Source organism: Rhinopithecus bieti, unplaced genomic scaffold, assembly GCF_001698545.2.
Source record: "Rhinopithecus bieti isolate Rb0 unplaced genomic scaffold, ASM169854v2 scaffold_17826, whole genome shotgun sequence".
Classification (NCBI taxonomy): domain Eukaryota; kingdom Metazoa; phylum Chordata; class Mammalia; order Primates; family Cercopithecidae; genus Rhinopithecus; species Rhinopithecus bieti.
The window spans coordinates 375,135-399,704 of record NW_016809016.1 but is presented as its reverse complement, the minus strand read 5'-3'; the positions used below and the strand labels follow the sequence as shown (position 1 = coordinate 399,704).

At 50.8% G+C, this 24,570-nt stretch overlaps 1 protein-coding gene across 4 annotated transcripts in view; it reads left to right on the top strand.

Annotated features, from left to right (window-relative positions):
• Window positions 1–24,570, top strand: part of CMIP (c-Maf inducing protein) — a 274,459-nt gene that overhangs the window by 201,571 nt on the left and 48,318 nt on the right. For 3 of the 4 annotated variants that reach the window (XM_017888195.1, XM_017888196.1, XM_017888199.1), the window contains 3 exons: window positions 14,196–14,357; window positions 19,770–19,811; window positions 22,888–22,950. In XM_017888195.1, coding sequence (XP_017743684.1) covers window positions 14,196–14,357; window positions 19,770–19,811; window positions 22,888–22,950 — 267 coding nt within the window. Of the gene's footprint in view, window positions 1–13,337; window positions 13,422–14,195; window positions 14,358–19,769; window positions 19,812–22,887; window positions 22,951–24,570 lie in introns of those variants that run through there. The other variant, XM_017888198.1, reaches the window with a different exon arrangement.

Here is a 24,570-nt window from a genome sequence, read left to right as displayed (position 1 = left end):
GAGGCCCCATGTCCTAACACGCCCACACTGGGGATTAGGTTTCAACAGTGAATTTTTTGAAGATACAAACATTCAGACCCTAGCACTTGACTTGGCTTGTGGCCGCCTCACTGCAGTGTCTGCCTGCGTGGTCACATGGCCTGTGCCTCCTCTGTCTGTCCTTTGTATCCTTTCTGGGGACACTTGTCACTGGATTCAGGACCCACCAGATAATCCAACGTGATCTCCCCATCTCAAGATCCCAAACTTGGGACGTTGCATTGACAGATGGCAGGGGTTTGTTGTGGACATAACTTCTCTGGGGCCACGTGTCACCTCATGACCCAGGCAAGTTTCCCTCTCTTAGGAAACGTGCCTCCGGGCACAGCCCTCCCCCCAGAGCGTCTTGACACATGCACAGGCAGGAGAAAATCCCATAGCTCTCAGCCCACCCCCGCCTGCACGGGACTCTCCGAGGGGACGGTGCCTGGGATTTGATTAAGGAACCCTGAAAAACTGGCCTGTCCTCATCACAGCCAGAGCATAACATGCCCGAGGTGACTCTCCTTATTGTCCCTTCTGTCACCTCTCATCCCTCCCCTTGTCCTCCTCTCCCCCATCTCCCTCCTCCTTGGAGAAGACACCCGCAGCTTCTGCCTGCACCAGAGAATGTTTTCCCCTCTCCCTCTTTCTACAGCCTGTTCAGAATCTTAACTTTAAAACCGCTGAACTGGGTGTTCCTGCCCCAGTTCAGCCTCCTATGGGAATGAGGGAGGTGCCTCCTGTCCACACAGCCTCGGGTCAGCCTCAGAGCAGGGAACCCAGGAGGACGGGAGGGGCGGTCTGGCTGTGTTGAGTTTTAGAATTCTGAAAGAGGGGCGTCTGTTCTAGTCCATGAGGAAATGCACTTCGCCAGGCCCACCCCGCACCTGGCCCACACTTGCAGACTGTTTTTCCACTGCACTCAGGTTTCCTGGAGAAACAGCCCCCGCTGGGGTTAGGGCCACGTGAAGACCAGAGAGCCTTTCTAGAATGCCAAGGGCGAGTCCAGGATTGTTCCTGTGTGTGCGGCTCAGTCCCTTCAAGGACCAGAGCTCAGGACCAGGGGGTGACCCTGAGCCAGAGTCCTGGTTCCTACAGGGCCGGCTGTGACCTGGAGTGGGTTACCTTTTCCTCTGTGTGTTGTGGTCCTCGAGTCTGTAGCATGGAGGTCCCACCTGTTGACCCCTAGCTGTGCCACATTCAGATCACCTGGAGATCTTAAATATTCTCTTGTTTGGTGCGGTGAAATATGCATGAGGCATCATTTGAACTATGATTAGTTGGCAGTTCAGTGGTTCATTCACATTGCTGTGCTGCCATCACCACCATCCGACTCCAGAACTTTCTCCTCTTCCCAGATGGAAACTCTGTCCCCATTACCCCCTCCCCCAGCCCCTGGCATCCACCATTCTGCTTTGTCTCGTAAAAATTTGTCTACTCTAGGGACCCCATATGCATGGAATCACACAAGATTTGGCCTTTGGTGGCTGCCTTATCTCAGCCTCATGTCCCAGGGTTCATTCAGAGCATGGCATGCGTCAGGATTTCCTTCCTTTTTAAGGCAGAATAATGCTGCAGTGAATGGGTAGACCACACCTTATGTCTCTCTTTATCCATTGGTGGACCTGGGTTGCCTCTGCCTTTTGGCTGTTATGAATGACGCTGCTATGAACATGGGTGTGCGAATGTACTTTTAAATATACCGGCGCTCAAAAAAGTCCTGATGCGTAGGTTCCGCCCACACCCAACACCAGTCTGATGGGATTGGCCTGGGGTTGGACTCCGTTCTTGGAATTCTAAGCCCCTCGGGTGGTTTTAATGTGTAGCCAGGGTCAAGAACCCTGCCTGACAGAGTCATCTGGGGCACACATCAGCACAGGGCCCAGTACATAGGAAGCCCTGGGCTGTTAGCTGGCCTGATGGTGGCTGCTGGTGTCAGCTGATGTGCGACTTTGTGTGAGAGGACAGCTCGGGGCCGGAATCCTCCACGACAGCTCCTCTTTGCCAGGGACCCTGTGCGAGCCCCGTGCTGACGTCCCTGCCTGAATTCTCCTGGAAGTTCCTCCCGTAGCCTCCTGGGTCCCCAGGTGGCTCCCTCTGACCTCACTGATGATGCAGGTGCCCAGATGTGCTGTTTCTGACACAGGGCAGGGCCAGGGCTTATGCAATCGGGTAATGGGCTGGGGGCAGGCCTTAGGGTAAAAGTCAGCATTTCCGTCCCCTGATGCAGCAAGAACAGGAGAGTTCATCAGGCCCCCGCAATGCCCCAGGGAAAGAAAACCCAACCAGTTCCAAACACAGCTCACACCTTCCCAACCGTAGTTGCAGAGGACCCTGCTGCCCTCTGTGAAATGAGGGGCTGGATGGCTCAACTCGAATCACTGCAGTAAGATGGCAGAGCGACTGGGACCAGGCATCCTAGGGTCAGTCCTTGCTTGCTCCTTATAGCTGTCTGGGCTTCCAGCAGCTGCTATGATAAATTTCCATAAATTGTGTTGCTTAAAGCCACAAAAATTTGTTCTCATACAATTCTGGGGCCAGATGTCCAAAATCAAGGTGTCAGCAGGGCCACATTGCTTCTGAGACTCTAGGGGAGGGTCTTTTCCTGGTCTCCCCCAGCTTCTGATGGTCTCCAGCAATCCTTGATGCGCCTTGGCATCCAGGCTCTGCCTCCATACATGGAGGTCTCTCTGGAGCGTGTGTGTGTCCACATGGCCTTTTTATAACGACGCCAGTCATTGGATTTAGGGCCAACTCTAATCCAGTGTGACCTCATCTTAACTTGATTATGTCTGCGAAGACCCCATTTCCAAAGAAAGTCATAGTCACAGATGCTGGGCTTAGGACTTGGGCATATGTTTTGGGCAGACACAGGCAACACCAGCTGTGTGACCTGGGCAAGGTATGAATCCCTCCTCTCCTCTGCAGCACGTCCACCATGAAATGAGGCGTGTAGGTGAGAGCCTTGCTTCTTAGAGGGCTCAGAAGCATCTGTCTCACCTGGAAGCTGCTTAAATGCAGATCCCCAGGCCTTGCCCAGCTCTACTGAGCTGGAATCTGCATGGTAACCAGACCCCCAGGCAATTCCTGTCCACATGAATGTTTGAGAGTTGCAGGGTAGGTGAAAGGATTTGGTGCAGGGCCTGGCCTAAAGCAGCACCTGACGCATGTTAGCCATCAATGCCAATTTTCATTCTCCCCACTGCCTGTTCTACCTGCAACAAACACCGAGAGCACCTTCCCTGGGTGGCTGCAGTCACCATCCAACATATCGAAGGAACAGGTGACACGTCATCCCTGCCCCTAAGGAGCTCCTAGCTCAGCGAGGAAAACAGCTACATACAATTTTTTTTTGATGTGCTCAAACACATCCACATGATGATTGGATTTTGCCCACAGCGCAGCTGGCCTGAAGAGCCAGGTAGGATGTGGTACTCAGCTGGGAGCCTGACACCAAGGCCAGCTCATCTCCTCAACAGCCAGGCACGTGGTTACCTAGGCAACCAGCCGATGCTGCAGAGACAGCGGCGCAGGATGCCCGCCTGAGTTCCCACTGTTTGTTTCCTTGGAAGCAGCATTGACCACCGGAGGCCACCACCGGTGGGCACTTGGGGCTGAGTGCCCAGGCGTTGTCCCCTCTTGCCAACAAATTGCCCATCTCCCCAGGAGCCAGCTTTTCAGGCAGGTGCCCACTGGGCACCCAGCTACACCAGCCTGCAACTGCTGCTGGGAAGCCGAGGAGGTGAGGCTCAACTCTCCAATTTAAAGGCAACAGAAGCATTGATCAAGGCGTAGAAAGTGCTCAGGTTTGCCTCTCAGAGTAGCATGATGGTCAGGTGCTCAGGATCCAGAGCTAGACCTGGATCCCAATTCTGCCTGGCTCTTAGTAAATGCATGACTTACCTCTCTCAGCCTCGATGTTCTCATCTGTAAAATGGGACTTACATTATACCACTCACCTCATTGAGTGGCTGGGATGATTTAAAATGTATTTATACAAAGTGTTTAGCACAGGACCTGGCCTGGAGTGCCCTCCAGAAGTGATGGCTTTTCTGCTGTCTTGTCACTCGTCATTCATCACAACCCAGTATGCATGGTTGTTGTTCTTGGAAAATGTCAGCACTTGATGCGTAGTAGCCATTATGACTGTAATGAGTAGTTTCGTTAGAATGTTCTGTGCCCTGCCTCACCCTTCAGCCAGACTGGGAGTGTGCAGGGGCTGGTTTGTCTTATCTCTGTATCATTTCCCCCACTCCCCGCCCCTCCATAGAGACAGTGCCCTACTCAGAGTAGGCGTCCCTCCACCCACCTTGAAAACACGAGTCCTGAAAGGTAAGCATTGATTAATTCATCTGTGAATTAGTTGGACCAGCAAGTAACAGAGTTCAGTAATTGTGTGGGGTAAATCGGGGTCCCCTAAAAGACCGCCTTACACCCTGTGCTGTCCTGTGGCAAAACTTAAACTGATTCAGTGCAGCTGAGGCACAGGGGCAGGGCAAAAAGCAACAATATATGTGCATAGCAGCACTATTTGTGATAGCCTACGGTGGAGACAACCCAAGAGTTCATCAGTGGATTAACAAAGAAATTACAGTATATCCGCCGGGTACGGTGGCTCACCTGAGGTCAGGAGTTCGAGACCCCCAGCCTGGACAACATGGCGAAACCCCGTCTCTACTAAAAATGTAAAAATTAGCCAGGAGTGGTGGCGGGTGCCTGTAGTCCCAGCTACTCGGGAGGCTGAGGCAGGAGAATTGCTTGAACCTGGGAGGCAGAGTTTGCAGTGAGTTGGGATTGCACCACTGCACTCCAGCCTGGGTGACAGAGCGAGACTCCATCTCGAGAAACAAAGAAAGAAAAAGAGAGAGAGAGAAAGAGAGACAGAAAGACAGAGAGAGGAAGGAAGAGAAATAAATTGCAGCATCTCCATGCAGTGGACTGTTAGTCATGGAAAGGGGTGAAGCACTGACAGCTGCCACAGCTGGATGAACCTTGTTATGCTAAGTGAACAAAAGGCCACATCGTGTGTGATTGATATGCAGTGGAAGACACATTTTAACCCACAACGGTTTTGGCAGACATGGTTCCACCCACAACACCAGCTGTGTGACGTGCGCAAGGTGTGAACCCCTCCTCTCCTCTGTAACACGTCCACCTTGTAGAGGAGAGGAAGTGAGGCATGTGGGTGAGAACCTTGCTGCTTAGAGGGCTCGGGGACATCTGTCTCACCTGGAAGCTGCTTAATGCAGATTCCCAGGCCTCATCGTGGTCCCGAAAGGACACACAGTGTATGATTCCACATATACGCAATGTTCAGAATAGGGGAATCCAGGGACAGCAAGCAGATTGGTGGTTGCCCAGGGGATGGGGGAGAGTATAATAGGAAGTAACAGCTTAACAAGGTTTCCTTGGAAGTGATGGAAAAGTTTTGGAAATAGTGGTGGTGGTTACACAACACTGTGCTAAATGCCACTGAACTATTCACTGTAAAAGGGTTAATGGTGGCCGGGTGCAATGGCTCACGCCTGTAATCCCAGCACTTTAGGAGGCCAAGGTGGCGGATCATCTGAGGTCAGGAGTTCGAGACCAGCTGGCCAACATGGTGTGAAATGCCATCTCTACTAAAAATACAAAAATTAGCTGGGTGTGGTGGCAGGCGCCTGTCGTCCCAGCTACTCCGGAGGCTGAGGCAGGAGAATCGCTTGAACCCAGGAGGCAGAGGTGGCAGTGAGCCGAGATCATGCCACTGCCTGGGTGACAGAGCGAGATTCCGTCTCAAAAAGTAAATAAATAAATAAAGTAAATGGTTAATTTTATGGTATGTGAATTTTTCCTCAATGAAGTAAATCTATATGTATGTGTGTATAGTGATGGCAGTCCCCTGGTCCCTCAGAGAGCCTGGTTTCTCAGGCCAGAGTGATGGGCTGTGACTGGTAAAGCCCCTGTGTGATTCCCGGAGGCACTGGGGTTGTCCCTACCAAGCCTGGGGCAAGAAAAGAATCCCAATCAGAGAGAAAAAAAATAGTGTTCAATCTAATCCCAGAAGCACCGTTGACCCTAAAGCTCTGACCTGTAACAAAAACAAACAAAACACACATTTACACTATTTCTTTAAGAATGAGATTTTGGGGGTGTCACTTTCTAGTGAGGTGGAGTATCTTCTCGTCGTTTTATACTCCACAATCAGATCACAGATGCCCTCCAGTCATCGTGGGCCTGGTGCCCATGTGTTTCACTGGAAATGTGCACAGATAATTGGGACAGTGCTGCCTCCTTCCCTGGGAAATTGTAGCCAAGGCGCCGAGGCTGATTTCGTGACGTGGGCTAGCAGGCATGGGGAATGAGGCCAGGGCGCCGTGTTTGACCCAGAGTGTCTCTGTGGGGGGTGCACCAGCAGGGAGCTGAGAGGTTGTGAGCTGGTTTTAGGTGATGATGAAGACTTGGCGGCCAGAAGGGCAGTTTGGGGGTAACACTGATGAGGCCTACGTTATATCTGAAGGTAGCGTGACAGTCTCTGATGCTCACAGGATTGAAGGGAAGCTATTCTGGAGGACTCGAGAAGGCCAAAAATTCTACCTCGCAAGTGTCCAGTCCTCCCGGAAGCCATGGCTTGCTGGAGATAGCAAATTATTTCCTACACACTTAGCGTCTGCAGCCATAGCGAGTCTTGAATCAGGGAAGCCAGAGAAGATAACCAGCCAGTCATTCTCCCTGGGTGTGCAAGGCACAATTGGGGACATTGCACCTTGGTAGACCTTTTGAGAAAATTCCAAGGTGGGGTCCCAGTGAGATGGGGGCTTGGAGAGGGGAGTCTCCCATGGGAGGAGGTAGGCAGGGGCCCTTTCCTCTGGCCGAAGGCAGTGCCACACACATACTAGACCTCAGCAGTGATGGGAAGAAGCAAACACACATGCTCCGGGGCCCCCGGGGGTGTGGTGACAGGGACACCAAGGCTTTAGGATAGCACTGCCCGACAGAGCATTCTGCGACGATGAAAACGTTCTCTATCTGCGCCATTACAGTCACCACTAGACACAGCTGGCTACCGAGTCCAGTTATGAGTATTATCGAATAATGTTACGATGCGATCGAGGTGCTGGATTTGTGGTTGTATTTCATTTTAATGAAGTTCAGTGTGAGTAGTCACCTGGGGCTTGTAGCTTCTTGACTAGGCAGTTCAGCTCTAGGACCTGCACTGGAAAAAGTTTTCAAAACCGGGCTGGCTCCTCCCTGGCTTATGTTTCCCTGTGGGGTCCTCCTCCACTCTGCAGTTCCATGGGTGCGCCCATGCAGCGTCCTCCCTTCACGACAGGTGGTGGGGAGCATGCGTGCTTGTGTGTGTACGCTCGCGAGCCCCAGAGGCTGCGGCAAGCAGCAGAGCAGCAGAGCAGCAGCCCCTGCCTGGCGCGACGTGCTTCCAGTGCATTCTTAGTCACTCCTCTCCTGGCAAGGGGCACATTCCTGCTGACGACTTGTCTCCCGTGGAGGAGCAACAGGCTCTGCTTTCCCTGGCCTGAGAACCCTGGCATATATGCTTGCCTCTGCCAGGAGAACAGTTGCCACAGTGATGGCAAGTGTTGCCCAGGTAACGTCCCTTACTTGACAAGCAGAGAGGGTGAGGACAGCGCTGGAGTGGCTGACTCTGCCAGACGGGAAGCAGGAGGCTCTGCCTGCTGTCTCTGCTTGCTGCTGGCTGGTGGGGCTTGGGCTCGGATGTGGGGGAGCCCTCCTGAGTTCTGCCTCACCGGACTACTCCTTTACAGAACTTGGTAGGTGATAACAATCAGAGCTGCTGTTTAGTCAGGAACTGAGCTAAGTGTTTTATGTATTATCTCATGGAATAGTCACAGCAAGCCTTTGACAGTAGTTATTCTTATGCTGATTTGCAGACAAGGAAACTGATGCAAGTAATAGACTGTAAGTTTCATGAGCACCGGGGCTTGCCTGCTTTGTTCACCATGGTTATCCTTAGTACTGAACGTAGTGCTTGGCACATCTTAGTAGATCTTCATGGATGATTGGATGGAATGGTGAATAGAGGGATGACTGAGTGATGGAAGTATGGATGGTAGATGGGTGATGAATGGATGGTGAGGTGGGTGATGAATGGATGGTGAGGTGGGTGATGAATGGATGGTGAGGTGGGTGAAGGATGGATGGGTGGGCGGGTGGATAGTTGGGTGGGTGGATCGTTGGGTGGGTAGGTGAATGGTTGGATGGATAAGTAGATGGATGAATGAATGATGGATGTTTAGTGGGTGGGTGCGCATGGTGTGGTGGGTGGGTGGTGTGGATAGATGGATGGATGGATGGATGGATGGATGGATGGATGGATGGATGGATGGTGAATGGATGGATGGGTGGGTAGATAGATGGATGAATGGATGGATGGGTGGTTGGGCAGATGGATGGATGTGTGGGTGAATGGTAGGTGGGTGGGTGGATGATGGATGGGTGGATGGATCAAGTAGAGCTTAGATTTGATATGGAGACTGCTCGTGAAGCCTATCCTCTTTGCCACTGAGCCATACTACCTTTGGTTTTATCTGATGACTGCTTCCCTAGGATAGCATTCTTTAAAAAAGGCTTTATTGAAATAGAATCCACATACCATAAAATTCACCCACTGTGAGTATACAATTCAGTGATTTTAGTAAATTTATTGAAGTTGTACAACTGTCACCACAATTAAGTTTTAGAACATTTCCACCATCTTGAAAGATGCCCTGATGCTTGTTTGCAGTCTCATTCCTGTTCCGTGCCCCAGGCAATGAATGTTCTACTTTCTGTCTCTATAAAATTGCCTTTTCTAGACATTTCACATAAGAGAAATCATACAATATGTCTTTTGTGTCTGGTTTCTTTCCGTTAGCGTAGTGCTTATGATGTGCATCCGTCTTGCAGCATATGGGTAATTCAATTCTTTTTATTGCCAAATACTGTTTGGTTGAATGGTTATAGCACATTTTGTTTATCCATTCATCAGTTGTTGAATTTAAGCTGTTTCTGTGAAGAATGCTGCTATGGACATTCTTGGGCGTGTCTTTGGAGTTTGTTTCTCTTTCTCTTGGGTAGACTTCTAGGAACAAAATTGCTGGGTCATATGATAAATTTATGTATAATGTTTTAAGACACTTTCAAATGATTTTCCACGGTGGCTGTACTGGTTTACCTTCCCACCAGCAACACACAAGATTCCCAGTTTCTCCACACCTTTGCCAACACTTGGCATTGTCTGTCTTTTTCTATGACAGCCATGCTCATAGGGTGAAGTGGTATCTCTTCATGGTTTTAGCTTGCGTTTTCCTGAGGGCTAATTGACATTGAGCGTCTTTTTTTGCATGCTTACTCCTAGACTGGAGTTTGACTTTTAAAGCCAGAGCTTGGCAAACTTTTTTCTGTAAAGGGCCAGATAGCAAATATTTGGAGCTTTGTGGACCGCATTCGATTTCTGTTGCATATTCTGTGTTTATTTTCCGTCATAACTCCTACAGTTTATGAGAGCATTCTTGGTTTCATCGAACAAAAACAGGCAAGGGGCTGGGTTTCACCCGCATGCTGTAGTTCACCAACCCTGCTCTAAGTCAGTCCCTTTCAGTGAAAACACCAGGTCATGTGCCCAGCCACAGAACAGTTCCAAGGCCCCTGTGTACTTCCCACTTCAGAGGAATCCAGTGGCCTGTGGGGTCCATGCTAGACAAACCACCAGGCCACCCACCCCACCTGGCAAAGTGCACTCAGCAGGAAGACCATATTGCAAAGCTGAGGGCCAGCCTCCAGGGAGCCTGGAGCGGGGATTCCGGAGGCGTCCCTGTCCCAGCTCCACCATGATTCATCACCTGATGAGCTCATCAGAGTTCCTGGGATGAGGCATGCTAATTTGTCACCTAGGGAGGGGGAACAGGGCCCTGTTGATCCCGGACAAGTCTCCCTCATCCCTGTGACCACCCTGACCTGGGGCTCAGAGCCTCTTCTAGGAACAGGGGCCTGCCTGCAGCCCGCACCCACAACGCTGTAGCCCACCCTCTCCCTGCCACTTCCACCACCTTCTGGTTACCTGGCCTCCACTCTCAGAGCCTCATGGGCTTGTTTCTGGATCTTGTCCCTATGCCACCAAGCATCCTTGACACCTCCTTCAGGATCTCTTGGCAAGTCTGATATCCTCTCCACCCGACCCTGCTGGCCCTCACTGATGTGATGGAAAGAGCTTTGCAATGGCCAGAGCCAGTTTTCACTCCTGAATTGTCCCTTTCTAGCTGCTTGACTCTGGGCAAGTTGCTTGACCTCTCGGGGCCGTGATAGGCTTCTGTGCACAGAGAAGCCAACAGTCCTCTGGCAAAAGCTGCAGCTGGCCACCCCCTCAGCATCACGTGAGGGCTGCAGGCTGCTCACCATGAACACCTGTGACCCTGCGCGAGTGCATGCTTTTTGCTGGCTCTGGGATCACTCTGGCCTGGGCACAGGGCAGTCAGAAGCCCTGAAGAGTTGGCCTGGCGTGGTGGCTCTCGCCTGTAATCCTACCACTTTGGGAGGCCGAGGTGGGCGGGTCATGAGATCAGGAGTTCAAGACCAGCCTGGCCAACATGGTGAACCCTATCTCTACTAAAAATACAAAAATTAGCTGGTCATGGTGGTGCACACCTGTAATCCCAGTTACTTGGGAGGTTGAGGCAGGAGAATCACTTGAACCCGGGAAGTGGAGATTTCAGTGAGCTGAGATCTCACCACTACACTCCAGCCTGAGTGACAGAGCAAGACTGTCTCAGAAAAAAAAAAGAAAAAAATCCCTGAGGAGTTTAGGGAACTGATGGACAAATGGCCGGCTCCTTCACTCTTTAGGACCGTCAGCTGTGAGTGTGATCTGCACTGTCCCCTAGAGCCCCCAGCAGGAGTGAGCCCTCATTGCCCATATCATGTGCTTGACAATGCCCCGTTTATTGACCGTCTTCTCTTCCCCGTCTCACTTCCCCACTCTCCCCACCAATATTTCCTGCCAGTCCCTCTTAAATCAGTAAGCCATTTGTGCTCAGTCCCTTGTCTCAGGGTCTTCCCTATGACAAGCCCCCAACTCATGGAATACTGTGAGGATTGAGTGAGATAAAGCTCATAAGAGCTAGCACTGTGCCTGGCACATGGTATGTCCTCATGAAATGTTAGCCCTTGGTACAAGCCCTGGGACCTTCTGGCTCTGAATACAGCCTCTGCAGACTCTCCCGTGGATGCCTGTGAAACAAGGGCTTGGGCCCTCCCGGGAAAGCTGTTGTCCTCCCCTCTCAAAGAAGGGGAGCTGTGGATGAGCTGAGGCTGGGTGCACCGACCCCGAGGGCTCATCTCTGAAGCTGTGTTGGTGCCAGCATTGCCCACTGGGCCCGGCTATGCCTCAGACTGGTCGCCTCTGCATCTTGAGTGGCGTCTGTGTGTGGAGAACAGGAGGTTGTACTCACAGCCACCCACCTCAGGGCTGGTTGTATTTTGCAAAGTTTAAATGAGACTTTGCTGGAATGATGTTCACGAAATATTAATGGTGGCTATTTCTGGGTTGTGGGATTTTTGAGGCCTTTTAAAACTTATCCTCTTCTTTGTGCTTTTCAGTATGGTTTAGATTTTTTGCAATGAGCATGCATCTTTACCAAAAGAATGAAGTCATTAATCTTTCAAAAGTAAATAATGTGCAGCTGATCAGAAGAGTCCACTTAGAGCCCAGACTCCATGCAAATCTGCAGTCTGCTGTGGGAAGACATGGGTGTGGATCGCTGTGGTTTGCTTTGGGGCTTGATATATGGTGGATTTTGTGTGATCATTTCATGGCCTTTTAAAAGTTAAACAATTCTCTGGGTACAAACTGAAACCACAGACTCTAAGGCTCAAAGGAGCATTCATCGTCTGGAACGGGCAGGGTTCTTGCTTCAGACATGTTGTGTTTTGCACAGATTTCGTTGTGCTGCTCAGGCAGCACGTCCTGCTCACAGCACTAAGATAGGGTGGCTTCGGCTGACAGTAACTAGGAAGGAGGCTGGTTATGGTTCCAGAGACACCTCAGTGGACTGGGTACATCTTGGCATTAATGAAGTTCAGCCAGTAGTCACTGTCACCATCATCAATATCAACAGCATGTTTACTCTTCACTGTATGCTCACCCCCGACAACTTGTCACGCGTGTCTTCCCATACTCTTAGGGTCTCCAATGGCTGGCAAGGGAATGTTTCTGCTCTTTCCCCTCCTGCTGCCTGGGGAATGCTGGGCTGCCTTGGCCTCCTTTGCCCTCCTGGGCCTATGAGAAGAGCTGATCTCTTTCTAATTCTTGATGTGGAATGGGTGAATGGGCAAAGAACAGTAAGACCAGGGTGCTGGAAGGAGGAGAGAAAGGTAGGCAGGTGGGTAGATGAAAGAACTAGAGAGAAGGAGAAAGGAGCAGAGAGAGGAGAAGGGAGAGATGACGGGAAAGACTTGGGGTGATGTGGGGGTACTGAAAACCGTCTTTGGTGTGAGTTCATGGGGGCAACACCAGTGGCAATGAGTGTATCAGAGGCCCCAGAAAACCATGGGGTGTGGGAAAATAACGGAGAGGAGGAAGATGGGATGCCGTATTGGCCTAGGTTTTACACTTCATCTCCTTCAGTTTTTCAAGAGACAGATGCAGTCTCAGTGTTCCTTTTTGTTACTCTTGGCTGTTTTGGCTGGACTTTACTTTGGAATGCGACTCCATAGAGTGGACCACATGGGTCTAGGATGGATAAGGGTTACAGATGGAAAGAGATACAGGTTATTTTTGAGCCTGACTTACAGAACAGGACCCTAAGGCTCAGAAGGTGAAAGTTTTCTAGGAAGAACCAGATCTTTCCGACTCAGGTCCACGTCCCATCCCACCACTGTGCCTCACCGACAGAAGTAACTGTTCGACTTGGCATGGAATGTGTCTCCCAAATATTTCCTTGATAGCAGTGCGTCCCAAGACCGCTTGATAATTCCTAGCTCAGAAACTAAGCGGTCAGGTAGGCTCTGGCAGCTTGTAGGTTTCTGTTTGAGCCTTAGCGGTCAGCAAGGGACCCTCCTCTCCCCCCTCCTCTTTCTGACTGTGGCTCAGAGATTGTGACATGTCACCCCAGCTGGCTGCTGGCACGGTGATACTAAAATTAGGCTCTCCCTAAGGAGCAGAGCACTTAACGAAGGAGTTCATCCAGTTAGAAAGTCTCTCAAGCAGGCCGGGTGCAGTGGGGCAGGCAGTTGCAAAGGCAGGAGCCAGGGCGGGGGTGGAGGGAGCGCTTGGCCCAGACCTCCGCCTTCCGAGGGCCTCCGTTTCCATGATGTCAGAGAGGCGGAACTAACCCTGCCTCACATCCAGGGAGGCAGCAGCCCCTGCCCCAACCACTCTCTGGCTTCGACACAGCGCCCAAGCGAAGGTGAGAGCACTCTTCTCTTCCTCGCCAGGTGGATGCGGAGGGCAGCGCTGGGTTTCCAGGGGAGCATTCTGGGTTTAGTCCCTACCTGGCTGGAGTTTAATTCCCAGCCTTAATCCTGTCTGTCATGTTCCCTGGCTGACTACCTGTCTTCAGGCGACCTCTTGGGAATGGTGTAGGCGGAAACAGTGCCTTCAACTCAGAGAAAGCCCCTTTGTGGACTGACCATTCCCACTGTTACTGCACTTGAATCCCTGGGGAATGAGTTTGGCAAAAGATACGATCTAAAAGAGAAATCTCCCCATTTTGTTTTTTAAGTCATTGGAAACTGTGTGGAGACAGTATAGTATGGTGGTGACGGTTCTGGCTTGAGAGTCAGGACGCAGGTTTCTGTCTCAGCTCTGCCAACTCTAGAGTCTTGGGCAAATTTTCTAACCTCTTGTGTACCTCGGTTTCCTCATCCTTTTAGCAAAAACAAAAACAAAAAACAGGAAAAAAGAAAAAGGTCATCTATCAAGGATTATCATCGGGCTGAAGTGAGCCTGTGTGGGAAATGAGTCTTTAGTGTCAGGAGGCCCGGCTGCAAACGCACCCTGTGGCTTTGAACGAGACCCTTCCTCTCTCGGGGTGTCAGTTTCCTCATAAACGGGGACTGGGCCAAGTTGGCAGTTTCTCAGGGCCTTTTCACCCTAACCCATCTGATTCTTTGATTGTCTTCCATCTTCTGCCCTCCTTACATGAGTAACATGTTGCTGTCTCTTTATCTCTTTCAACCAGAAAAAGATTTACAAATATAAGAAAGTGCTGAGTAACCCAAGCCGCTGGGAAGTTGTCTTGAAAGAGATCCGGACCCTGGTGGACATGGCCCTGACATCCCCCCTGCAGGACGACTCCATCAACCAGGCCCCACTGGAAATTGTCTCGAAACTGCTCTCAGAGGTAAAACCCCTCCCCCCAGACCCCTTTATGTTGTTTGCCTTTCCCTCCGCCATCACCGGCTCCACGCCAAGCAGCACGCGCAGGCAGAGCTCCATGTGGGCCGTGTTGTCACCCTGCTGCCGAAGGAGGTGCGCAGTTGCCCACCCAGCCATGTGTGGGAGTTGGTAAGGGAGGCTTGCCCCAGCTGCTTTCAGCTGTGCTGCCTGGGGATTGTAGGCACGGAAGAGGAGGTGTTGCCCTGTACAGTGGGGCCGGTAGTCCCAGCCCCATCTCTGTCTTCCCCCAGCAGTGGCCCGCATGAGTTCACGGGTCCAGGGGGACTTAGCTTTCTGCCCTCGTCACCCCACAAAGCCTGTAGATGTGCTCTGTTTAATTTAAACACCATTTTTAAAATTAGGATATTTCACAATACGCTGGGAATTTCCAGGTTCTCTTTAAAAACAATCAGAAAATCCAGCCGCGGTTTGCAGCTGGTGCTACCTGGTGCTACCTGTCGGCTGGGCTTCCTGTGCCATCTGCTTTGCTGGCCTCCCCGCATGTTGAATGTGTACTTTGTGCCAGGCACCATCTGGGAATTCAAGCAAAGACAAGCCCCCTACCCCCCTGGAGCTTGTGTCCCGGCAGGGGAGACAGGCAGTGAACAATGAAACTCATCAGCGAGTCTGTCCTGCTGCTGGTTAGGCAGAAGGCGCTTCGGAAATGTGCTTCTTTCTGTTTTCTGTTTCAGATGCTATTCTAGGTGCTTTACAAATATTAATACTGCTCTCGTTTATTTGCTCACCGGGCCCTCTGGGAACACTGGAGTTGATGACTCCTGATTTAAGCTGTGCACGGCCACCAGAGTGATGCTTCTGTCCCCCTCCCCTGACAGTGGCACCCCCGGTTCCTGAGTCACCCCCGTCAAGCTCCCATGCAAGTGCCCGGCTTCCTGGAGCCCTCCCTTCTCTCTGCAGGCCCAGGCTGGCCACTGCCCTGGGACAGGAGCCTGTCACCGGCCCTCTGTGTCTCCGGAGTAGAGAAGGCCCCTCATTCTGGGAGGAGGCGGGGTAGGAGGTAGAAAGTAGGTGGCAGTGACAGTCTCAGGCAGAGGGACAGAGGTCAGAGGTGGTGTCCTCACTTGGGAGACCAGCATCGTTCCAAGAGGAGTGAAAACCCAGGCTGGGAAATGAATCACAGAGTGGCTGGAATTCTGAGGCTGGGTGCCAGATGTCCAGCCCCAGCTGCAGACTTCTCATCTGGAGAAGGGGTCCCTGCTCACCTGTAGTAAGCCAGGCAGGTGCCAGGTGCCACCCAAGCTGGAGTGCAGTGGTATGACAGCTCACTGTACCCTCCGCTTCCTGGGTTCAAGCAGTTCTTCTGCTGCAGCCTCCCAAGTAGCTGAGATTACAGGAGCGTGCCACCGTGCCCAGCTAATTTTTTGTATTTTTAGTAGCAACAAGGTTTCACCATGTTGACCAGGCTGGTCTTGAACTCCTGACCTCAAGTGATCCATCTGCCTTGGCCTCCCAAAGTGAGACAGCCTCTCTTTTAAAACTCACATTCTCTCTGAAAGGTGGTCCTTTCTGTCTTCACTTCGCAGATGAGGAAACTGAGGCCCAGTGATACTGAGTGACCTACCCAACTCACATGGCAAGTTTGTAATGGAGCTAGAAGCTCCACCTTAGAGTTGCCAAGTGCTTTTGAGACCAACTTGGCCACCACTTCAGCGCTGCCAGGCTTGACCACCACCACACCCTTTTTAAATCAGGGCAGTGATGAGGGCAACAGACGTGCCATGTTGCCTGCCTTGGGCAAGATTTTTTTCCCCTCTCAGATGTGCTTCAGGTGACTGCATGCCTGTTGGCCTTCACATCCCTTCTTAGGCTTTTTTTTTTTTTGTAATTACCAATGGGGTCTCACTATGTTGCTCAGGTTGGTCTCATACTCCTGGGCTCAAGCGATCCCCCCACCTTGGCCTCCCAAAGTGCTGGGATTATAGGCATGAGCCACCACACCTAGCTCCAGACACCTGGCTGAGGGTGTTTCTTGGGCTTTAAAGTAAAAATCTAAAAGGCAGCTGACCCCTAAGTGCCAGGATGGAGGAATAAAGATATTTAAAGTAGGAAAATGGAAGAAGTTTCCATGTGCTTTGAAGCTACTGTGTCAGGCAAGGAGTCAGCATTACTCACCCTACGTTACTGAAGAGAGCTGACATTTCATGAGGGATGGAGCTGGGACTCCAGCCCAGTCTGCCTGACCCAGCATCCACTCATGCATACTCTGCAGTGGTCAGTTTGATGACCCTTAGACCTCCCCAGTTTCTCACAAGGACTCTGTAAGGTAAGTATTAAAATACTATAGAGGAGTAACCAGGGGTGCCGAGAGGTTAAGTAGCTTACACGGGGCCATTCAGATAAGTGTTAGGCCAGGACCCTCACCCGGGTCTGCCCAATGGTGAAGCTTATGCCCCTGCACATAGATGTGTCCTAAACCTGGGTTGGTAGAGACTTTTTGGCAAGTATGTGACTGTGTAGATTAAGAGTGCGTGTTGTGGGGTCAGAAGGACCTTGTCCTGCCCTCAGTAGCTGAGTGACCTTGGACAAGTTGCTAGGCTTCTCTGTGCCCAGTTGTTTTCTGTAAATTGGGTCTGAGATGAGTACCCATTTCATAGGACAGAGGATGAGATGCTCTCATCCACATGAAGGGCTTGGCACTGTGCCTAACGTGCAAGGGCCTTTGATATAGGGCCACCTTTTCACTGTCATAAGGGATGGCTGTGGTCTGAACCCTGTAAGCACCCTCAGCCAGGTGTCTGGAGCTAGTAGCTGGAAAAACAAACACCTGCCTTCGACCTCCGTGCCCTGTTTTGGGGCTGGGTTCTTTCTCTGTTCTGTTTACTCAAGTTGTTTGCAAGGCCTCCTCTGGAGAGGTTCCAGGCATCACCAGACCGACTAGAAAGTGGAAGGATCAGGAGGGAGCAGGCAGAGGGGCATTGTGGAGGGAGCTGTTAAGGATGCAAAACAGTTCTGAGAAAGAACTGTCCGTCCACCAGCAAAGCAAAGCTGGCTGTCCCCGCCCTCCCAGGCCTCTGTTGAGTTATATGTAGAGTGGCCACTTAGCTTGAGAGTCAGGTGTTCCCTCTAATGCAGTGGCTATTAGTGGACATGCTCTACCGGGGGTGGAAAATGGCCCTGGTGGAGAGAAGGCTCCCTGTAGAATACATGGGCTGCCTTGTGACTGGGACAAAGGAAGTGGTGTCCATGGTCACCAAAGCCATCCTGAAAAGGTGTGTGGGTGGGGGCGAGGGATGGATGTGTCGAGCTGCCCTTGGCAGCCCAAAATAAGGAACTGCCTCTTGAATGGGTGGTGGAGCACTATAGCTCAGTGGCAGGAAATATAGACTTTGGAGTCAGAACAGACGGGTTCGTATCCTCACTCCACCCCATATTACCCTGCACCTGCTAGTCACTGCATCCCGTCAGTCTCAGGCAGCTGATCAGTCAATGGGATAGTAGAGAACCTGTCATAATCAAAAGAAATTGGTGGCGTGAGCAAAACAAAGCTCTTACACAGTGCCTGAGGCATAGAGAGCTCATCAGCAGTCATAAGGAGAGACCAAGGCCAGGCTGCTCCCCCAGGCTGAAAAATGACTGATAGTTAATAATCTACCATAAACAGGCTGCTCGAACTCCACTCATATCCACTAGAGAAAAAAGGGTGTTCAAATCCAAAAAACATCCTTTCACATGCCTGGAGCCTAGGTGTCTTGGGTCTGGCCTCACCTAGGTCAGGACGTCTCATAGGGACCTGTAGAGACTCGTGTTGTTCAGACGCTGACCCGGCTTCACGGTCTCCCACAGCCCTCGGGGAGCCAGTTTATTGGGCAAAAGCCAATTCATAGCTCGCGAGCTTTTCTTTTGCCTTGGCTGCTGTCAACACATTAGACACCCCCGTATGCCTTAAGCCTGTCTAGGTGGTGGGAGCCATGGGACTCTGTCTAGAACCAGAACAATTGATCTTGCCAACACTGTTCAAATGAGGGGTCTCTTTACAAGCAGCCAACGTGGCTCTGTTAGGAAATACGAATCGGCACCACTGTGTGTCTACCAAAACAGACAAGCAAAGCGGAACACACCATGAAACTAGCAAGAAAGAAGGGCGAACACTTGGAGTTTTCCCGTGATTCCTTGTTTGTGGCACATCCGTCTCTTTCCTTGTTCACGTACTCACAGATGGCGGCACAGGTCGAGCATCTCTAATCCCGAAACCTGAAAAGCTCCAAAGTCCAAAACTTTCTTTTTTAGAGACAGTCTCGCTCTGTCGCCCAGGCTGGAGTGTGGTGGCATAATCTCGGCTCACTGCAGCCTCCACCTTCTGGGTTCAAATGTTTCTTCTGCCTCAGCCTCCCGAGTAACGGGGATTACAAGTGCCCACCACCATGCCCAGATAATTTTTGTATTTTTTGTAGAGACGGGGTTTTGCCATGTTGGCCAAGCTGATCTTGAACCCCTGGCTGGCCTCGAGCAGTCCACCCTCCTTGGCCTCCCAAAGTGCTGAGATTACAGTCGTGATCCACCATTCCTGGCCCAAAGTCCAAAACTTTCTGAGCACCAACATGACACTCAAAGGAAACGCTCATTGGAGAGTTTCAGGTTTTGGATTCTCAAACTAGGATGCTCAACTGGTTAAGTATAATGCAGATATTCCAACATTTTTTAAAAAATGGAAATCCAAAACACATGTTCCCAAGCATTTCAGTAAGGGATGTTCAACCTTTAACGGTTACCAATTATTTAAGAGAAGTCCAGGTTGGGAAGGAAACAGGACCCCTAAAATTTCAGCAGATGTAATCCATTCAACCTAATTATGTTTTTGCAAGTCAGTTGCTAGAATTTGAATTCAGCTAAAACATCTCGGGCCCACTCACAGAACTTCGTGTTCCTTGGGAACTTAGTTTGAGAAACACTGAAATCATATACGTGTTACTCCTAAAAGGCTGCCTGGCACAGCATTAGGACTCTTAAAAGGTCTGTTTCTTTACATACTTATTATGAACCTGCCCTCTGGCTTCTAAGCAGTTTCACTTTGACAAGGACCAGATCCTCTCCCAACAGCCTAATGAGGTTACTGGAAACCCCGTTTACCAAAGCAGAAACAGTCTCCCCCAGACTCGACTCACTCAAGGTCACATAACTCAAGCCCTGAAACAGGGACAAGAACTCAGTTCTCCCTGCCCCAAAACCATACTTTTCCCCCCTTCCCAACCTTGTCTCTGAGGGTGTTCAGATCTGTTTAATTAAGAAAAAATGACGGTGATAGTTGGTCTGTGACGCTGAAGATGTTTCAAAACTGTGGATCTTGAAATCCAAATGCTCGTTTTCTTAATTTTCTTATGTTTTCTTTTCCTCCTGCTGTCTCCCTTCAATCCTTTAGAACACAAACTTGACCACCCAGGAGCATGAAAACATCATTGTGGTAAGTTCCTCTCGAACACGCACCCTCCACCCACCTCCGCCTCCTGGAGCCTACAACCCTTTTCCTGGTTTGGGGTAATTCTGGCGCCTGCGTAATCCACCAGAGCATCTGGCCTTGCTCCGTTTTGTCTTTTCTAGCAAGCTGGTCGCATCTCCCTCTGCCTTTGCACATTTCAGAGCCCCAGTTGATGGGAGAGGGAGTGTAATTATCTGTCTTTGAGGTTTGTAGCAAATGTATCATAATCGCCTCCTCCTTCCTGAGTCTGCCTAGGGAGTTGAAGGCAGGAGATGGCAGAGACCGTATAATTTATTCAGAGGCGTCACCCCATTAGCTGAAAGGTAAACGTCCTCTTTCTTGTCCCAGGACATGTCTGCCAATTAATCCACAAATAGAACTTGGATTTAATTCCCTGTGATACATAAAGTGAGATGCTGTTTTCTGGGACTCTACCATGACGTAAGCATTTTGGGGGTAAAATATCTTCCTGGATGACTTTTAGCTACGAAACCTAACTCTCACTTGAGAGAAGAAAGCAATGAAATTGCACCTGCTAGATGGTCAGCACCGTGCTGTGTATTTGAATTCAGATAACCTAATCCCCAAGGATTTCGTTATCTATTGTAAGAAGACAAAAGTGATCACCGCAAAACATAGAGACATTGAGTGCAGAGAGTAAGTAGAGTGATAAACTCCCCTGGGAAAGAAGCCAGAGAGCTTCCTGGAGGTAGTGATATCTGAGCTGGGTTTTGAAGGATCAGTAGGAGTTTTCCAGGTGGCAAAACGGGATAAAAGCATCCCAGAGAGAAGAAACAATGTGCAAGGGCACAAAGATTTAAAGCAACGTGGTGCGTTCTGGAAGCTTCAGCATTTCTGGAGCGTAAAGCATAAGGAAATGAGAAGCAGGCAGATGGGAGATGAAATAGAAGCAAGAGGCAGAGTCTTTTGTGCCCAGGAGGGGACCTTGGAACTAAGCTGCCTGGGATGTCTCCTGGCTGCAAGGTACAGAACAAGAGCAGCATCAGTCACTAGGCCCCTCAGACTCCTTTAGCCGAATCGAGGCCTTCAGGGACCCACTCAGTCGGCCCTGGCAAGCCAAGCTGGTTATGGTATGCACAAAATGAGGTGGACTCCAGGCCTTTCATTGTAGAGAGTCAAGGCAGCAGCTTCTCTACCTTTGCTGTCACCTCCGGTGTCTGGCACATAGTCGGCCCTCAGTGGGTGTTTGCTAACAGTGTAGAGGTTTTCTCCATGCTCTCACCCTGACTATCCATTGCCTTCTCTTGCCAGAACAGGAGACCAAGTCAACCTGGGCACCCCCAGTCACTCCCCACCACCTTTTTCTGCCATAGTATTAATTCATCCATTCATTTAATGAACTTCGCTGAGCATGTGAGTTTAACTATGTGCCAGACACTAACTCTGTCCCACAGATAGAGAGCTGGACGAGACATAAGGCCTGCCATTGAGGATTGAATGTATGCTGAGAGAACCTGGCGGGTCAACAGATAATACAAAAATAACATAGCCAAGGGCTGAGGTTTGTTCTGGGTGTCAGTGGGGGTGCAGAGGATAGGTATTTAACCTGTGTCAGGGAGGGTACTGGGAGGAGGATAATGGAGGACTTTCAGGAGGAGGTGACCAAGCTGAATCTTAAAAGGAGAGATAGGAAAATGTCAGGTAAACGGAGCAGGCTGGGGAAGGCGTTCCAGGCAGGGGAAGTTCCATGTGCAAAGGCAAAGTGGTAAGATGGGCTGCTGCAGAACCGGGAGCAAGTGTGAGAGCCGGAAGGAAGTACTGCCTTCCTCTCCCTGCCAGCAACACCTGTGGGTCCCACTGGGTGCCTGGAAGCTCTGGATGGAGGACAAGGGCTTGCATTCAGGACAAGCCTGGGAAAGAAATTTTGATCCGAGAAATCCAGGCTGCATTTATCCAGCTAATATGGCTGAACTGAACCCTTAGTTGGGTCGGGTTGAGCTTCCCGGCTCAGCAGGAATGCCTGAGAACAGGAAAGAATTTGATCTGAGGGCCTGACCCTCACCCCTGCGTTTTACAGCCTCCCCTTCTAGCATTCTTTTATTACTATTGCTGTTGTCATTATTATGACAACTTCTGGAGCCTCCTTTCATTCCAACAGTTACATCCTCTTATTTGCCCTATTGGCAATTAGTCTTCTCCCACGTGCTTGGTAGTTTTTTTATGCGCTAATTTTTCTACCATAGCCTGAGTTGGTTTTATTCATTCCGTTGGCCAGGCAATAGTAACTGTTGTTGGTCTTGGACCAGGAGTCCAAACCCCAGCTGTGGTCCGGCTCACTATGGAAGGCGCTCACCATGGTGGTGAAGAACGTGGGCTTAAAGGTGAATCTAGGTTCAAGTTCAGACCCCGACCCCAGCCATACTAGCTGTGATAGAACTTTTAATTTTATTTAAAATATCATTTTGCAAGTATTTCTTTTTTTCTTTTCTTTCTTTCTTTTTTTTTTTTTTTGAGACAGAGTCTCTCTGTCGCCCAGGCTAGAGTGCAGTGATGCAATCTCGGCTCACTGCAACTCCACCTCCTGAGTTCAAGTGATTCTCCTGCCTCAACCTCCTGAGTAGCTGGGATTACAGGGGCGCACCACCACGCCCGGCTAATTTTGTATTTTGGTAGAGACGGAGTTTCACCATGTTGGTCAGGCTGGTCTTGAATTCCTGACCTCAAGTGATCTACCTGCCTTGGCCTCCCAAAGTGCTGGGATTACAGGCGTGAGCCACTGTACCTGGCCAATGTTGCAAGTATTTCATGAGTATGAGTATGTTTTCATCAGGAAAAGAGGATATCATCCCATCCCAGTGCCCTCTTCAGAAACATCTTGTTTGCAGGTGGTGACAAACCCACACAGACAGATATGGTTGTGGATTTTTTGGGTTTTGGGTTTTTTATTTTCTTTTCTTTTGCTTTTAATATGAATGATGTGGTGCACGGTGTGTCGCCCTGCATTGATTTTTTTCTCTTCACAATACGGCCTGGAGATTGTTCGAAGTCTTTTCGTGGCTGTCTACCCCCTAGTTCCTGATCCTTGTTTGTTGCGTTTCAGGCAATCGCTCCTTTGCTGGAAAACAACCACCCACCACCCGATCTCTGTGAATTCTTTTGCAAGGTACGGGGTTGCTGAGCTGGGGTCTGGCTGCAGGGGGCTGCCTCCCTCGGTGTGTGCACACTGGGGATCGGGTTTGCACAGAAAGGCCGAAAACCTGGGCCCCACAGTCTTGGGCCATGGTCCCAGACACAGGCAGAGGGCATGCCAGGCACCCATCCTTAGGGTTACACCCACCTCTCTGCCAGACAGGTGACAAAGAGTCAGAGGGGGAACATCTTGCTTTTTCTTGGAATCACTTCCCGGCTGTCTTGGGAGACAGGTTGCTGCAGATTTCCTGGGCTCCTGACGTCAGAGCTGGGTTATTATTAGCCAAGGTTCCTCTGCGCAGTGGCTGGCCCACGGTGGGGTGCGGCTGTGGGGCTTTCCCTGAACACGGGAGGCAGCATGGTGCTCCAGGTTAGCTTAGAGGAGCCGTGGAGCAGGGCATCCGCTGCCAGGCACCCGGCACCAGCCTTGCAGTGGGCTTCACATAGGACATGCCCAGGGCACATTGGGGACCAGGCATTTCTCATTCCCAGAGCACATCTTCTCGGCTCAGGCCGAACCAGCACACAAACCTGTTTTGTTCTTCGCTGTGTGTGGTTTTTTTTTTCAGTGTAATAATTGTACGTCGTTGGAAAGACATGTTCTCAGCGCTCCCCTGTCATACCCCTGCTGTCCCGCCCAGCTAGTCCTCATCCCTTCACGCTCCCATTACCTGCCTCCTGCCAAGGTCACCTGCTGTCCTTTGGAGAGGTGTGGGCTGTGTACAGCAGTGGGACCCGCCTGTGGGGTGGAACAGCAGACCCCTGGGAGGAAATGGGACTGTGGTGCACTTGATTTCCCTTGCCCTCCCCCGGCCCCCCGCCCCAGGGTGTACGTGTCAGGGGATAGGAGCTTTGAAAGGGAGTCAAGATTCTGTTGTCCTCCTGGAGTCTGCCTCCCTATCAGGATTCCTTTTCTAGCGACCCACACACCTGCTGGTCTGAGTGCCCAGGGTACTTGTCAGGGCCTGGAACGACCTCTGCCCCCATCCTTAATGTGGGCATGTGTAATGTGTGCCCCCGGGCCCAGAAAGTGAGCGCCCGCGAGCGTGTGTGTGTGTGCGCGTGTACAGGTGTGGATACACACAGGCCCCGGGCTTCTCCGGGCACACGAGGGCCTTCTCTGCCCCTGGGCCTCATGGGTATCATGCCCCCAGCAGCATGGAGTTAAATAACCCAGTATCCTGAGAGAACGGCTAGCTGCTCCTCTGCCTGTCACAGCAGGTCACCTCCTCCATCTCCTGTCCAGTTTAACCCAAACCTGCCCCATGCTTGCCTCTCAAGCTTAGGATTTCTCCCAGATCTCATGATTCTCAAACTCTGGTTCTAGAACACTGGATATTTGTTGTAGAACGAGATACACTTGCCTCACTGTGTTTCCTACCTGAGGCTGCACTTGTCTCACTGTGTTTCTTACCTCAGTGTTCCCGGTAGCACAGTTTGGAAAAGGGTGAGGTAGAAAAAGTTATCCTTTTTGGCATTCTTTGCTATAATCCCGTGTGGGTGTTTCAAAGAGGGCCGTCTGCCTTTTGAAGGGAGGGGGGTCCCAGCCACGTGGGATGCTTCTTTGGCTGTTTTCCCTCTGGGAGTTGGAGCC